Consider the following 15,675-nt stretch of genomic DNA (forward strand, 5'->3'; position numbering starts at 1 on the left):
ATTTTTTTTTTGCTTTAAAAAAATAAAAAAATTTATATAAAAAAATTAAAGTAAAAAAGAATTTGTTTTTTTTTTTAAAAAATATAATTATGACATTTATTTTATTTTTTTTGGAAAAATTCCAAAGTATCATTTATGATGTTTAAAATATCGGATCCATTGAGTTCTTTTTCTTTGTAAAATTTAATTGATAGGTTATTTATAACCTTGGGTAAGGTATGATTTGAGTTGGAGTAGGTTATACTAAGTTCGGGTATAGTGGAAGAAAAGGGAAGTTTTTGGAATAGTTTGAATTCTTCTGAGGTTGCAGGTAATATTACTGAAGAGTTGATGTTTTTACCCCAATCATTTTTGATTATTTTAACATTTTTGTCGTATTCTCCAGTTTTATCTTCATTTAAATTGGAATAGAATATTTCAAAGGGTTCAAGATCTATTTCACCTTTAGCTATGGAATATAGCCAAAGATTCCTTTCGAAAGAATCTGACGAAAATATTAAAGGGGAACTAAATTTTCCATTGACAAGTGCATATAATTTTTCTATTGGAGATGGTTTTATACCAAAAAAAGTGTTTAAATCTTGAGGATATCGGAAATACTCTGAATATGAAAACGAGGATACAATTGATATTAAAATATCTTCGATAATTACCATGTCTTCTTGGTTCGCTTTATCATCATAGTTTTCACTATCCAGAAATATTATTGTACCATCGGGATTTAGTCGTTCTAAAGAAATTTTTAAATCTGACGATAGGTTTTCTAAATTAATATCTGATATTTTAACCTGATAGGCCCAAATTCCATGTGTCAATCTATAATCCGTGCCCAATATATTTGATGCAAAAGGATTCATTGGAGAAAAGTTAATATCGCAACTGTTTTTAATCTCTTCTTTTAGCAACATTATTGTATATAAACTTGATCTTGTAGTTTTGTAAATATAGCTACCAATTTCCGAATGGATATAAAGCGGTGATGTTAAATCTTTCAACAAGTTGGAAGTGAATTCTGGAACATAAAATTTATCATTATGAAACTTCAATAGTTGGAATGACACTATTGGACAAACAGTGGCTTTGGTTAAATCTTCTTTGTAAGTTAAACTATCATACCATTTTTCAAAGAGATCTAATTTATAAAAATTTAAAAGGAGAGCAGTGATAACAGCAAGTATACCTAGTATTTTTTTATTGTTTTTAAATCTAAAATAGAAGAGTGGTAACATCCCAGATGAAAATTGAAATAAAATAGCTGATCTGTGGTTGAGTTGTATTGAAATAATAAAATACACTATACAAAAAGTAAGATAAAGGTATTTTATATTTGGGTAATCATTATCTACAATTGTAATTGCCAACTGGAAAGCCACCACGATAAAAATAACAGAAAAAAATAATTTTATACCAATGCTACATAATAAGAAATGAATACTTTGAGGAATTTCGTTATAGAGTTTTTCAATAAGATTTTCCCTTTTTGGTATTTCCTTTAAAGCTTTTTCAACACCTTTATGAAACCTTTCTTTCATATACTCGATGTTTTGAAGCTGATATCCAACCAAAGAATCTTTTATTGTTAAAATAGGTTTTTTTAAATTTTTCAAAAATTTTTTTCTTTTGATATCGGATTTATCAATAGATTTTTCAATTAATGCATCTAATTTTTCAACTATAGTCAAAAGAAATTTTATTAATAATTGTTAGATTTTATTTTTTTATTTCTAAAGATTTACTTACTCTCTGAAATAATTTGGTCTTTAATAGTATGAGAATACAATCCATTTAAAGAATCTGATACTTTTGGTATTAATTTTGATAACATTGTGTATCCATGATTGATATCTGGTGATAAGTCAAGAAATGAAATATCTTTTAATCTATTCGAAAGATTCTCTACATTGTTTTTTTTTAATGGTTCTGGGGTTATAAAAATTGATAATAATATAAAAATTATTACAACTATATTTATAGTATATGAAATATATTTATTGACTGAATAATTTTTAATTTTTATAAACCCAACCATTGTTATAAAAAAACTTAATTAGATTTAGTGGAAAAATGAAGTGGTGTAAAAATAAAAAAATTTTCAATTTTTTTAATTTTTTTATTTTTTTTATTTTTTAAATTTTTTTAATTTTTTTTTTTTTTATAAAAATTTGCTTTAAGATTTAGGAATGCTAAGTATTAAAATTTTTACCCATTTTGTTTAACTCTTTTTTATTTTTGTTTCACTCTTTTTAGTTTTTGGTTACTATATAGATATAAATTTGTTTTACCCTTTTTTTTTTATTTTTTATTTTTTTTTTTTTAAATTATTTTTTGAGATATTCGGATCTTTGGGAAACCAGGAGCAGGTTTTAATGGTTGCAAACATTAAGTTGAAAGTTATTTTTTAAAAATTTTTTAATTTTTTTAATTTTTTTAATTTTTTTAAATTTTTTTATAAAATTTATTTTTTATTTTTATTTTTTTATTTTTATAATATTTTCATTTCCAACACACACACAAAAATAAAAAGTTAAGATGGGTTCTCTATCTTACACTTTATTATTGTTTTTTGTTTTTGTAATATATAGTAATAATAATATTTTATTTTCAAATGGTGAAGTTTTAAATGAAACCGAATGTATGTCTATTTTCCTATTCTCCACATTTTTTTTTTTTTAATTTTTTTTTTTTTATTTTAAAAATATTCTAACCATTTTTTTTTTTTAAAAATTATTAAAAGATAATTGTGCATATAATATTATTAACCGATATTTCCCAGTACATGAGGATAAATTAAATTATTTTAAATATGATAACGTAACGGGAAAATATGATTTTTGCACCTCATTGTCCTATCAAAAAGCTTCTTTCAACTGTGTATACCAGCAAGTTACTTCAATTATATTAAAACTTTCAACTGTTCCAGATTTACCATTAACCAGTTCAGATTTTAGCTGTTTTAGTAATATTTATAGTTTTTCATTTGAAAAACTAAGATTTGAGGATAATTTCATAAATAATGCTTTTACTACTGGCCGATCCATATCATTTTCATCACTTGACAGTCCAACAATTTTAAACTTTGGGACTGGTACTTTCAAAAATTTTAATCAATTTTATATCGGAGCTCTATATCCAAATATTAGCAAAACATATTCTTTATCACAAGTTGCACAAGTTAATAATTTGTAAGTACAATCCATTTAATTTTTTTTTTTAAAATTTTTTTTTAACACTTTATTTTTTTTTTTATTATTTTTAAATAGTTTTATTATTTTACAATTAGATCAAAGAGAATTTGGTAGCTCTGATATAGATTTCATAGAGTATACCAATGATGTCTCAACTGATCCAAAAACCAAAATTTTTATTTCACCTGTTTCTGTTCTTCCAGATTTAAGTAGATTTACTTTAAATTCATGGTAATGTTATTAATATTGTTTTTGTTTTTTTTGTATCTTTTATTAATAATTTAATTATTTTTAGTACACTTTATTTATATCCAAATTTCCAAGTTGACTCCTTTTCTAAATTATCAACATATACAAATATTAAATCTCTCTCGATAACAAGTTACTCATCACCGTTATTGGCATTTCCAGAATTTCCATCTAATAACGTTTTTAATAGTTTCTCTTTAGGTTCAAAATTTCTTAAACCAAATAGTTTAATTAGTTTAGCTAGTTTCCAAAGTGCATCCGAAATTTCTTTTTCTCTTGTGGGAAGAGATTTTCATATTGACCAAAAAGTTCCATTTACCGACTTCCCATCAAGATATTCATCTTTTTCATTTTCAAATGGAAATATTAAAAATATTCCGCCATATGACTCATTTGGTTCAAACATTACCAAAATCATTTTAGCAGATAATTTAATGACTGGTGGACTCCCAGTATATAAAAAAGAATATGGATTAAAAACATTGTAAGTGAATTTAGTATAAAATTATTATTATTTGAAAATATTTAATAAAAATTAACAAAAATTTTATTTTATAAAATGTAGGAGTTTGATTCATAATCAATTAACTGGAACCATAGATAAATCATATTGTATGATCGAAAATTTTTTTTTTATGAACAATAGTTTCAGTGGTGAAGTTCCATCATGTTTTACTTGCCATTCCGACATTTTAGGTGATTTAAGTTTAATGTTTAACAATTTTACCAATGTATCACCAAAACCACCTTGCACCACGATAATTTTAAATGCCGAAACTTTAGGTGGAGGAAATTATATTTTATATGGTGAGGATATTGGATTCAGTGCATCAAATTTCAAAGTTTATTCAGATGGCTCTAGTGTCGCAATTTCAAAATCAATTTCTATTCTTCCAAATAATTTAATTCAATTCCAAACAACTTTAAGCAATTATACATCCTTTACCATAAATTATATAAACACTGTACCACCCATATATATTGATGTTGTAGTTAATAATCAAATTGCTCCTGAGATTGAAAATATTATAAACAACGATAATGAAGGATCATTCACATTGCAAGGAAGATATTTTTCAAACAATAGAAGTGCTCTCTATGTTCAAATTGGTGGTAATGATTGTAATATTCAAACATCAACATTTTCTCAAATTAATTGCCATGTTGCCAACTATGATGGTCTTAGCAGAAATTTAACAGTATTTGTTAAAATGGTAGATCAAGTCTCTGGCATAATGTTAGATCCAGTATCGACAAATGACCACTATGCTTCATCCATTTACATTGCTAAACCAGATACCGATAATAAAAGTATTGCTACCATTAAAGGTTGGTTTGGTGATACCCATCAGGGTTTGTCTATTGCCATTGGTGATAAAAAATGTGATCCCCAAGAAAATAATAGTACAACCATTATCTGTACATTTAATTATGGCGGTTCAGGTATAGTTTCATTAAACATCACTCAGAATCAAAAGGTGTGGATCGGCAAAGACTATTATTCATATCCATTGCAAACAAAGCCATGTCCAAATGGTTGCTCAAAAAATGGTGTATGTTCTAAAGGTGAATGCCAATGTTATGATGGTTATTTCGGATTTGATTGTGCTTCAAAAACTACCGATGATAATGAATTACCAAAATCAAATCTAACAGTAGGTGAGGATTCAGGTTCCATCTCAATCAATAATCAAAAAACCAATTTCGATATCTCTATTGTCCGATTACTCGAAACTGACTTAATTGGTAATGTAGTAAGAAATTTTTCACTAAAAACCAACTGGGATACTGAAAAGAATGAAAATCAAAATACTTGGAAATTCTCTCAAGTTTTATTTGACAATTCATCCATTGTATACTATGTAGAAAAATCAGACTCGAGAAAACCAATGTCCTTTGCCGGTGTAGATTTTACATTAGAAAAAGACTCTGTTAAAACTAGAGTAGAAATTACCAATTACAAGTACCAAAGCACATTAAACACATTGCAATTAATTTTAGAATCATCAGTAAGTTTACTCGATAACACCAATGAAAATAACAATGAATGTAATGATAAATCAGTAAATATCGACTCCAACAACACCAATTTCATAACCATCAAAAAGGATGGAAAGAAGTTGTATTCAAGAATCATTGACCACATTCTTTCAGATGATAGACCCAATTTTATGAACACTAAAATTATTCATCAATCCAGCTCATCATTAACTTTAAGTTTAAATTTACCACATTGCATAAACTGTATCATTGATCCAGGTAAGTTTTTTTTTTTTTTAAAATTAAATAGTTTTAAAATTCAAAATATTAATAATTTTTTAAATTTTATAGATTTCTCTGTATTATTATCATCAGATTACAAATCTTCATGCAAATCTAAAAGTTATATTTTACCAGTAGCCATCGTTGTACCAGTTGTAGGGGTTGCTTTAATAGTAACCACAGTCCTTTTAATAAAACACAAACAAGGATCTGCTCTCTTAAAAATGAAATTATCCAGTTTCTTTGGTAGAAAATATTAAAAAAAAAAAAAAAAATCGAACCTTTTATTATAAATTAATAATTAAAAATAAATACAAATTTTAATCATTCAAACTCATCACATTCACATCTGTGTTTTACCCCCTTATCACCACTTTTTTTTTTTTTTTTTAATCATAATATAAAAACCTTTTTATATTTATTTTTTTAATTTTTTTAAAAAAATTAAAAATTATTTGTTTTTTTACAACCACTTTTTTTTTTTTTTTTTTTAATCATAATATAAAAACAAATATAAATCATATTAATAAAAATATAATCATATAAATAAATATATAAATAAAAAAAAAAATTTTAAAATAATATAAATAAATATATAAATAAAAATTTAATCATTTTACAATTTTAAATAATGATTTTTTTTAATAATGAAAATTATTTATTTAAAATAATAAATCAAGAAAATAATAAAAATAATAATAATACAAATAAAAATAAAGATTGTAGTAATGGTGATTTGTTTTTAAAAAAGATATGGAGAAATTTTTATATTAAATCAGAAATATTAAAAAGATTAAAACTATTTAGATTGGTATATAATTATTCAAGTAATTCAAATTTTGTATTTAATTTAAATACATTATGCAATTTTAAATATAAAGATTTTTTATTAGATGTTCATTTAATTTCGATGAATCTGGTTTCAGATAACGATTTTAAAAACAACATTCAATTAAAGAGTCAATTCAATGAAAGCAATACAGGTTATTATTATAAAGATGTTACTGAATTAGACTCGTGGTGTATTCCTCCAACTGTAGAGAAATTAAAATTAGAAATAAGTTCAAAGTTGATAAAAAGTGGTGTACTACCGAAATCGATTACCCATCTCTCAATAGGAAGTAATTGTGGTTTAGAACCAGGTTCAATTCCAAACCGAGTAAAGAAACTAACTTTTAGGAATCAATTTAATAACAACGATGTTCAAATTGTGCCATATATAATACCAAATTCAGTAGAAATATTGCATTTCATTTCATATAATAGTACGCAAAGATATGATGTCAATGTTATTCCCCCATCAGTTCATACATTGCTAATTACCAATATTTGTCATCCACTTGAATATGGATCAATTCCTCCATCCGTCACAAATCTTGAGGTGGGTTTTGACCAACCTCATAAACCCAATGTAATTCCTCCATCTGTAACTGTTTTAGCAATAAACACAAGTATTGAATACTTAACTATCGACTCAATTCCTAATTCAGTTAAGCATCTTGTTTTTGATAATTTCAAAAATGAAAAAATACCACCCAATTGCATTCCGTCATCAGTAGAGTATTTAGAGTTTTCAAATTCATACAACCAACCTATTGATGGTAGTTTTTTTAAAGATATTAAGACATCGAATTTAAAGACGATTGTTTTTGGGTCAAGATTTAATAACAAAATACTCCCAGGTTCGTTACCAAACTCATTAAAAAGTATTACATTTGGGTTCCATTACAATTTAAAATTAGAAGAAACAAACATTCCAAAAGGTGTAGAGCATATTAAATTCAACTATATATTCAACCAAGCACTTAAAGGTTTGCCAGACTCATTAACAAAACTCGAGTTAGGTTATTGCTTTGATCAACCTATACTGCCCAATACACTCCCACAAAATTTACATTATCTAGAGTTTGGATATTGCTTTAATAGCGACTCCATTTTATTCCAATTGTTTTACCAAAATCTCTTAATACTTTAATAATTGGGAAAAATTATGAATTTCCAATTTCAGATTTACCTAAATCAATCAATAAAATAATACAAAAATAAATTTGAGTCTATATATAGATTTAATTTTTAGTTTCATATTCATATTTTTCTTTATAAAATTTAAAACAAAAAAAATAAAACAAAAAAAAACAATCTTTATATTTCTCTATGTATTAAAGGTTTATATAAAAATAAAATAAACACTAAACATGAATTTATTCATACCTGTCCACCCACAACACACTCCAATACTTCAATATAATTCACCAAATTTTTTTTTTATTTATTCTATTTTTAAAATTTCAATATAGTGTATTTTTAGAAATTGGTTTTTTAAAAAAGAGATACAAACGTTTTAAAACATTGATTTAAAAAAAAAAAAGTTGAATTTTTTTAATCAAAAAAAAAAAAAATTTTAATATAAAAATAAAAAAAAAAAATTTTAATTGAAAATAATTTTTTAAAAGGGATAAAAAAATATAAAATAATTATTTATGATTTATTCATGGAATATTGGGAAAGAAAAGAAATAGATAAAATAATTGAAAAAATGAACCAAGAATTGAAAAAATTAATGGATGGTTGTCAAGGGCCCAATGTTTTTCAGCAACAACAATTTGATTGTGACCCAAGCCAAAAACCCCAAGATCAAAAGATTTTGAGTGGTGAAGATGTTCATTTATTTATAAGCTCTGAAAAAAAGGAATCTCAAATAGATGTGGTCCAAAAAGATAAAAATGGTGATCTCTCCCTTGAAAATAATAAAATAGAAGATACGTAATTATATGAATCCTCTATCAATTTTTTTTTTTTTTTAAAAAAATAAATAAAATTTATTAAAAACTAATAAAAGAATGTTTGCTATTAATGTTATTATTTTTATTTTTATTTTTTATTATTATACTCTTTTTAATTGTTTTATTATTAAACTCTTGTTTTAGTTTTTTCTTTTAATAAATTTTTTTTAATTGTGATAGTTTTAATACATAAGATAAAATTATATTTGGTTGATAAAAAAATTTAAATTTATTGCAAAAAATCAAGTCTATAGCAAGATCAAAGATTCAGTTTGTAAAAAAATTAAAAGTATGATAAAAAGGTATAATATATAAATTGTGATAATAATTTGTATTAATTGTTGTGATGTTTACTTTATGTGATATTTGGCCTTTTGAATCACAACAAGATTCGATAGAAATATTCGAATTACAAAAACAACAAGAATTACAATTACAGCAAAATCAACAAACATTAATAGAAAAAGACCAACAATTTGAACAAAAACTAAAAGAAAAGGACCAACAACATCAACAATTACTAAAAGAAAAAGACCAAATATTACAACAATTACAACAACTACAACAACTTCATCAAAAGCAATCGGAACAACATCAACAGACATTAAAAGAAAAAAACCAACAACTACAACAACTACAAAAAGAGAAATCGGAACAATACCAAACAATACTAAAATATCAAAAATTAGACTAACAAAATAAAAATGAAATATTAATACTACAAAAAAAAAAAAACATCTTACTCAAACTTTAGACAAAGAAAGAGTTGATTTTAATAGTTCTTTGGATGATACAATAAACAAGTTAAAATCAGCCATTACATATAACCACTCATTTAAAGCTTGTGATTTATTTACCTCAGCAGAGATGTTATCGTTAATCACACATTCTACCAAAGAAAATTTTAAAGAGTTTATCTTCACTTTCTATAAATGTCCACCCACCTCTGGTAAACCAAAAGAAATAGGAATGTGCCCAGGTATTGTTGAAGAAGAAAAAGTTCGTTTTTTATTATTACAGTGCCCGAGGAAAATTAATAAATAATGGTAATAAAAAAAGTGTGGGAAATATGGGTAAAAAAAAAAAAATTAAAAAAATAAATTTATATTTTTATCTCTTTTTTTTTAATTTTTGAAATTTTAAAATTTTTTTTATATCATTTTAAATTTTTACAAACTGAAAATAGTGCAAAAATAATTTCTAGAAAATAAACAAAATGAGGTTAAGTGATGAACTTCGATACTCAATATTATCATACAAAATCAGAGACCATTACTCAAATAGTAAAATTACAAAAAAATTGGGTGTCCACAAAACAAAAGTGGCAAAAATAATTCAAAGATATGAACAAACAGGTTCAATCAATGACCACCAACGTTTTGGAAGAGAAAAAAGATTCATGAAAGAGATGAACGTTTATTTTGTTTCAAATTTTTGAATGGAGAGCTGAAGAATGTGAAATTAACAGTGGTTTGGTATTATTCAACAAATGGCCACACCAGATTAGACTGGTTAGTTAGAAACGTATTGCATAGGAATAACATTGTTTATAAAAAGAAATTCATGAAACCTCGATTATCCGAAGTTAAAAGAAGAAAAAGATATAGTTTTGGATTTGACATAAAAACTGGAATTTAGACCAACGGGAAAATCATATGTTTATGGATGAAGTTAGGTTTCAATAATTTGATAAATACCATTATATAAGATCATGGGTCTATGAATCTTATGTTTTACTAGATTCAAATACTTAAACAAGTGTTAGAAAAGGTGGAGATAATGTAATGTTTTGGGGAAAATTTTGTATTATGTTCCTAAAAATTAAGATCATCTTTCATAGGGATTATATTCTAATCTCTATATTGATATAATAATAAATGATACACAACCAAATCTGGGTTACTATGCAGATACGTTACAGGTACCTGAGAAAGTTCACGAAAATTGTCATGAGAATTTCTAATATTATTCACCAAATATGATTAGGGAGTAAAACTGAAAATTCAAAATTTCAATTGATGAAATACAACCTTTAAGCCCCGATTTATATATAATAGATAATCAATGGCCATAAGATACTTAAATGTTCTCAATCCGAATGTTCAGTAAATCAAATGTAAGAAAAAAAAAAATTTTTAAAAAAAAAAGGATGCATAAGGTATTTAGTGTGTAAATGTTATTTATTTATAACAAAAAACCTATACAAATCAATTGTTGATCTTTAATTTGAATATAAAATCTTTATATCTAATTATTATTTAAAAAAATTTCATTTCCCTTTCAAAAAAAAAAAAGATTTATATATTTTAAAAAAATTTTATTTTATAAAAACTAAGAAACAACAATTAATTAAGGTTTTTGTAATAAAGTAAGAAAGAGGCTTATTTATTTCAAATATTTAAAAATTTTTCATTCTTCATATTTAATTTTAATAATTTTCAAAAACAAGTAGGGTCTCTACATAGTCATAGTCCGGCTATAAAAAAAAAAAAAAATAGTCCGGCCCAACCATCCCCCCCACAGTGCGCCTATTTTGACTTTTTTTAAAACTACAGAGGCTATAGAAAATCAAAAAAAAAACTAAAAATAGAGAAAAAATTGTAAAAATTCTTATAAAAAAAATTTAAAAATCGAAAAAATTGTAAAAATTCATATAAAAAAAAAAAAAAATTATTTTTTTTGAATAAATTTAATTAAATTCTTTTATTTTATATTAAAATAAATGAAAAAAACCGGTTTTAATGACACATAATTTTTTTTTTTTTTTTTTTTGAATTTATATATTTCATTTAATAAAATACTGTTTTATTAAATACTGCTTTTTTAAATAAAAATAATTAAAAAACCAGTTTATTAATAATCTTTAAAAAAAAAAAAAAAAAAAATTTTTTAATAAAAAATAAAAAAAATTTGAAAAAAAAAAAAAAAAACAGGTGGAAAAAAAACGAAAATTATGTAATATTCTAATAAATGTAATTTAACTGTTGTTTAATTGTGTTTTCACACTATTATACATTGTTGACTATTTTTTTTTTTAGAACAAAAAGAACTACAAAAAAAAAAAATAATTAATGCTTTGACATGGAACTATATTGATCTTTATCTTCCACCATCTGTTTTAAGTGCATCTCCATCTTTTTATGGTACACCCAAGGATATTACTATTAAAGGCGAATCTTTTTGTTTTTACCCAAACGTTACAATTGGTGGGAGTGATTGTACAGTAAAGTCAACAGATATATTTCAGGTATAATAGTATGCAGTTTTAACTCTGATGTTGATGGTTTAACAAAAACCCATAGAGTTACTGTATCCTGCCCAAATAATATTCCTAATTCTAATTCAGTTGGTAGTGGTGATGTTTTTATGTATTCAATTGATGAATGTGTTTTAAGTAAAAGTTTTAATGGTCAAGTATGTTCAGGAAATGGCACTTGTATTGAAGAAACTAGAAAATGTAACAGTAAAAAGGGGAACTCTAGTTTCGACTGCTCCATAATAAAAAATGGCCAAATAAATCCACCCATAATCGATAATATCACATCCATTATTGAAACTAAAGATTCTAAATTTGACATTGGTTTAGCACAAATAAGAGAGATAGATATTATAAATAATGTAATAAAGGTTTATAATTTAACCACATCAACTTGGAAATTAGAGAATATTGCAAATGAAAACACTGAGCAACTATTCAATACTACATTAGGTAACAATGCAGTAATTAAAGTACTTTTAACAATTAATTCAAATGAAGATCAAGAAATGATTTATGATTTCTATGGAGATAAAATCAGTCTTTTACCAAATTCCGTAAAGTACCAAGTTGAAATTAGTAACTGGAATTTCCATAGTTCGGTAAATTCATTGCAATTAATATTCCAAACTCAAATTTCAACAGAACAATGTGGTTACCAAACTGGCAAGCAAAGTGTTCAGATGTATGGTGATTCTATTAGATCAGTCAAACTAACTCTTGTTAATGGTCAAACTTTGGTTGGTACATTCAGCAATCGTATGAAAATTGATGATAGAGTTATTAAAAGTGATATAAAGGTTTTAACAGAGGAAGAGTCAAAGGGTATTCCATCGGTATCGATAGATGATTCAAAAAAAGATTCAGATAAAAAAAAAAGTATTCAAAATGTTTATTCAGCGATTTTAATTTCTAATTTTAAAAAATCAGTAATTATTGATCCAAATTTTGGTGTATTAATCAATGGTAATCCTACAATCAGTGGTAGTTGTGGTAAAAAATTCGAATCTTGGAAAATTGCACTTTGTGTTGTAGTACCAGTTGTTGCTTTTGCAGTAGTAGTTGTTCTTGTTTCAATTTATAGAAGGAAAACAAATTCAATAACTTTATTTAAATTAAAGAGATTAATTTAAATTTTTATTAATATTTAGAATAAAAATATTTATAAAATAAGTGATAAAAATATTATTAATAAATGCTTTATAAAAAATTAAAATTATTATCTTAAAGTAGAAATTTATTTTCCCAATATTTGAAAATTTTTTTTATTAATAATTTCTTTTTTTTTTTTATTAAAACCTTTTTTTTAAATATAAAATGAGGGAATATAGTATTTACATTATTATTTTTTCTTTAAAAATTAAAGATCCAATATTTATAACACTAATTTTCGCTATAATTTAAAAATAAATTTTTTTTTTGTATTGAAAAAAAAAAAAAAAAAAAAAAGTATAGGGTAAATACACAACTAAACTACCATAATTCATAAACTAGGTTGTGAAAATGTAAATAAAGTGGTAATAAATCTACGGAGAAATTTACAATGTTCACCCAACTATTAATTATTTTTATAAACAGGACAAATAGTGGCCTTGACTATATTTTTTTAAAGTAAAAATTTCATACCATTTTTCGAGGAGATCTATTTTGAATTTAAAAGGGAAAACAAGGATGAAAAATAGCAAGAGAATATTAATTGTTTTTAAATCGAAAATAGATTAACGGTTTCAAAATAGTTGATGTATAATTGTATGTTAAATAATAAAAAAATTACACAAACAGTGAAATAAAAGTATTTTATATGGATAAGAATATTTAATGGTATTATTTATTTATTTATTTCAAATATTTTTTACAATGTTTAATTTAAATCTATCCAGTTAACATATTGATAATCATCATCATCTAATAATAGTTTTTTTAAATAGGATAACAAGTAATTATTTTTCTTGATTAAATTATTTTGATATAATGTTTTTATACAATTGATTTTTCTTTTTTGGATAGCTTCCAAAATTACAACTTGTGATAATTGTATTATTGGATAGGTTCGGTGTAGGAATAAATATAACTCCATTGGGAAATGATAGGGGGTAATCATGCACAAGGAATTATGGTATTTTTCTGCACCAACACCAAACAATTTGTGATGAAAAATTGATGCAATATATGGGGACTTACATCCAAAATTTATCGAAATCGAATTAATTTCGATTTTGTTTTTGATGCAATATCGTACCAAAAGGTCCATAGTACCTATATTTTCTAATGAATCCTTAAATAAATAGCGGTGGGTACTTAATATTGTTGAAATTAGATCGTGGTCTTCAGTGTTGAGGATGGCATCGGTAATATAGTTAAATAAATGAAAACGGTAATCACATGCAAACTTAAGAATATAGCTTAATAGTAAATCATTTCTTTTAAGGTGGAGTAGGACTGCGAATGATTGATTGAGGAATTTTTCCATATTTGAGTTTTTTATAGTCTTAATACCTTTATCAAAAAATGGAAGAAATGAATTGAAAAGTTTTTCGAAAATATCGGCCAATGATGCACCATCATTTCCATTGTATTGGCTATTGCCAAATATATATTCGAATGTAAAATCCTCTGGCTTTATAAAGTTGGCTAAATTAAAATTTTGGAGGTAATCTGGGGTAAAATCTGGTTTCACTGTAGAATCTACAATATAGTAATCTAAATATTCATCTATTGGATCTATCAGTTCTTTATAGCAGGGTATATAAGTAAAATAGTTAGTGAGCAATGGTGATTTATTTGAAAGGTAATAGATTGAAAATAATGATGATTGTTGAACAACGACAACACCAGAGCTATTGATGTAATGATAAGCTGATTTAATCTTTTCTATTGGTACTTTGCCCCCACTTTGAATTAATATTTTGAATAAAATATTGACACTTGAATTTAAAATACTGCTTTCTTGGGAATGTATAAAGTTTTGCTGCTGTTGTTTTTCAAACTTATTAATTAATAAATGAATGGCTTCTATTACTAGATCTATATCAATTATATCATAATCTGGTGTTTTAAATTCGGTCCTAGGACAATCTTCTTCTTCAAAAAAACAGAACAATGGGAGATTGTAGTCTTTAAAATTTTTGAGTTCATCATGAATAACACCAGGGTTTAAATCTGTAATAAATATTTTTTGATTTTCACTTAGAAAAATCTTGATCACTTTTATTGATTGTCTTGCAATAGCCAAAGCGAATAGCTTTGATAAACGTGTTAAAGAATCTGTACCTCTTTGTTGCTTTAGTACCCCGGCTATCATACAACAGTATTCAGTATTTTCACTAATTCCCTCTGGTACTGAATCCAAACATACAAAAACCCCCTCTTCACAATCCATTAAAAAAAAATTCTTTACAGTTTCAACAATCTCTTGTATATCAATATTTGACAATGGTATTGGTTTAAGTTTCTTTTGATAATAATTGGCCAACGAATAGTCCCAATCAACTGAATCAAGTTTAAAAATGGCTTCAATTTCTTTTAAGTTAAAGTTTTGGATAGCTTTGCAGAGAGGATATTCTAAACTAAAATTATCTGTATGGCGACATACCACACTATTTTTGGCTGCATACTGTAATAATTGACTATCGTTAAAAATGAACCCAGTACGATTGTTTTTTATGGAAAATAATTTTAAATATTCTGAAATTTTATCAATTTGTTGCATATCTTTAACTGCAAATTGAGGGTAATTATTTCCATTATCATCAGTCATTCGAACTACGTCATCTCCTTCGATGGAATAAAAGACAGCAGGTAGACTCGTAGCCCTGGTTTCTTTAATAATTTCAGACCATAGGGATAAATATTCATTATTGTTATAAAAACTTGATAGAGATTCTATTAATTGACATAGCTCCTCTTTTTTAAAAATAGATTTATTAAAAATTGATTTGAA

At 24.8% G+C, this 15,675-nt stretch overlaps 6 protein-coding genes across 6 annotated transcripts; 5 read left to right on the plus strand and 1 right to left on the minus strand.

The window, feature by feature from the left end:
• Positions 1–101: 101 nt before the first annotated feature.
• On the minus strand, positions 102–2,029 carry DICPUDRAFT_81173 (uncharacterized protein; the record flags this gene model as incomplete). Its single annotated transcript, XM_003290407.1, has 2 exons — positions 102–1,672; positions 1,741–2,029. 2 exons carry the CDS (start codon positions 2,027–2,029, stop codon positions 102–104), a joined length of 1,860 nt encoding a protein of 619 aa, XP_003290455.1.
• Positions 2,030–2,529: 500 nt separating this feature from the next.
• DICPUDRAFT_81174 (uncharacterized protein) lies at positions 2,530–5,956 on the plus strand (the record flags this gene model as incomplete). The annotated part of the gene is made up of 6 exons (XM_003290394.1): positions 2,530–2,632; positions 2,735–3,182; positions 3,261–3,416; positions 3,481–3,918; positions 4,000–5,693; positions 5,766–5,956. The coding sequence occupies 6 exons, from the start codon at positions 2,530–2,532 to the stop codon at positions 5,954–5,956; spliced, it is 3,030 nt and encodes a 1,009-aa protein (XP_003290442.1).
• A 479-nt stretch (positions 5,957–6,435) lies between these two features.
• DICPUDRAFT_19461 (uncharacterized protein) lies at positions 6,436–7,605 on the plus strand (the record flags this gene model as incomplete). Its single annotated transcript, XM_003290395.1, has 2 exons — positions 6,436–6,615; positions 6,766–7,605. Coding segments are annotated over 2 exons (1,020 nt in total), but the record flags the coding sequence as incomplete, so codon positions are not given.
• A 627-nt stretch (positions 7,606–8,232) lies between these two features.
• Positions 8,233–8,463, plus strand: DICPUDRAFT_154965 (uncharacterized protein; the record flags this gene model as incomplete). Its single annotated transcript, XM_003290396.1, has 1 exon — positions 8,233–8,463. One exon carries the CDS (start codon positions 8,233–8,235, stop codon positions 8,461–8,463), a length of 231 nt encoding a protein of 76 aa, XP_003290444.1.
• Positions 8,464–8,825: 362 nt separating this feature from the next.
• Positions 8,826–9,173, plus strand: DICPUDRAFT_154966 (uncharacterized protein; the record flags this gene model as incomplete). The annotated part of the gene is made up of 1 exon (XM_003290397.1): positions 8,826–9,173. The coding sequence occupies one exon, from the start codon at positions 8,826–8,828 to the stop codon at positions 9,171–9,173; it is 348 nt and encodes a 115-aa protein (XP_003290445.1).
• A 1,389-nt stretch (positions 9,174–10,562) lies between these two features.
• Positions 10,563–12,868, plus strand: DICPUDRAFT_81177 (uncharacterized protein; the record flags this gene model as incomplete). The annotated part of the gene is made up of 3 exons (XM_003290398.1): positions 10,563–10,584; positions 11,518–11,691; positions 11,736–12,868. The coding sequence occupies 3 exons, from the start codon at positions 10,563–10,565 to the stop codon at positions 12,866–12,868; spliced, it is 1,329 nt and encodes a 442-aa protein (XP_003290446.1).
• Positions 12,869–15,675: the final 2,807 nt, after the last annotated feature.

The sequence above is a fragment of the Dictyostelium purpureum genome (assembly GCF_000190715.1).
Source record: "Dictyostelium purpureum unplaced genomic scaffold DICPUscaffold_223, whole genome shotgun sequence".
NCBI lineage: Eukaryota > Evosea > Eumycetozoa > Dictyosteliales > Dictyosteliaceae > Dictyostelium > Dictyostelium purpureum.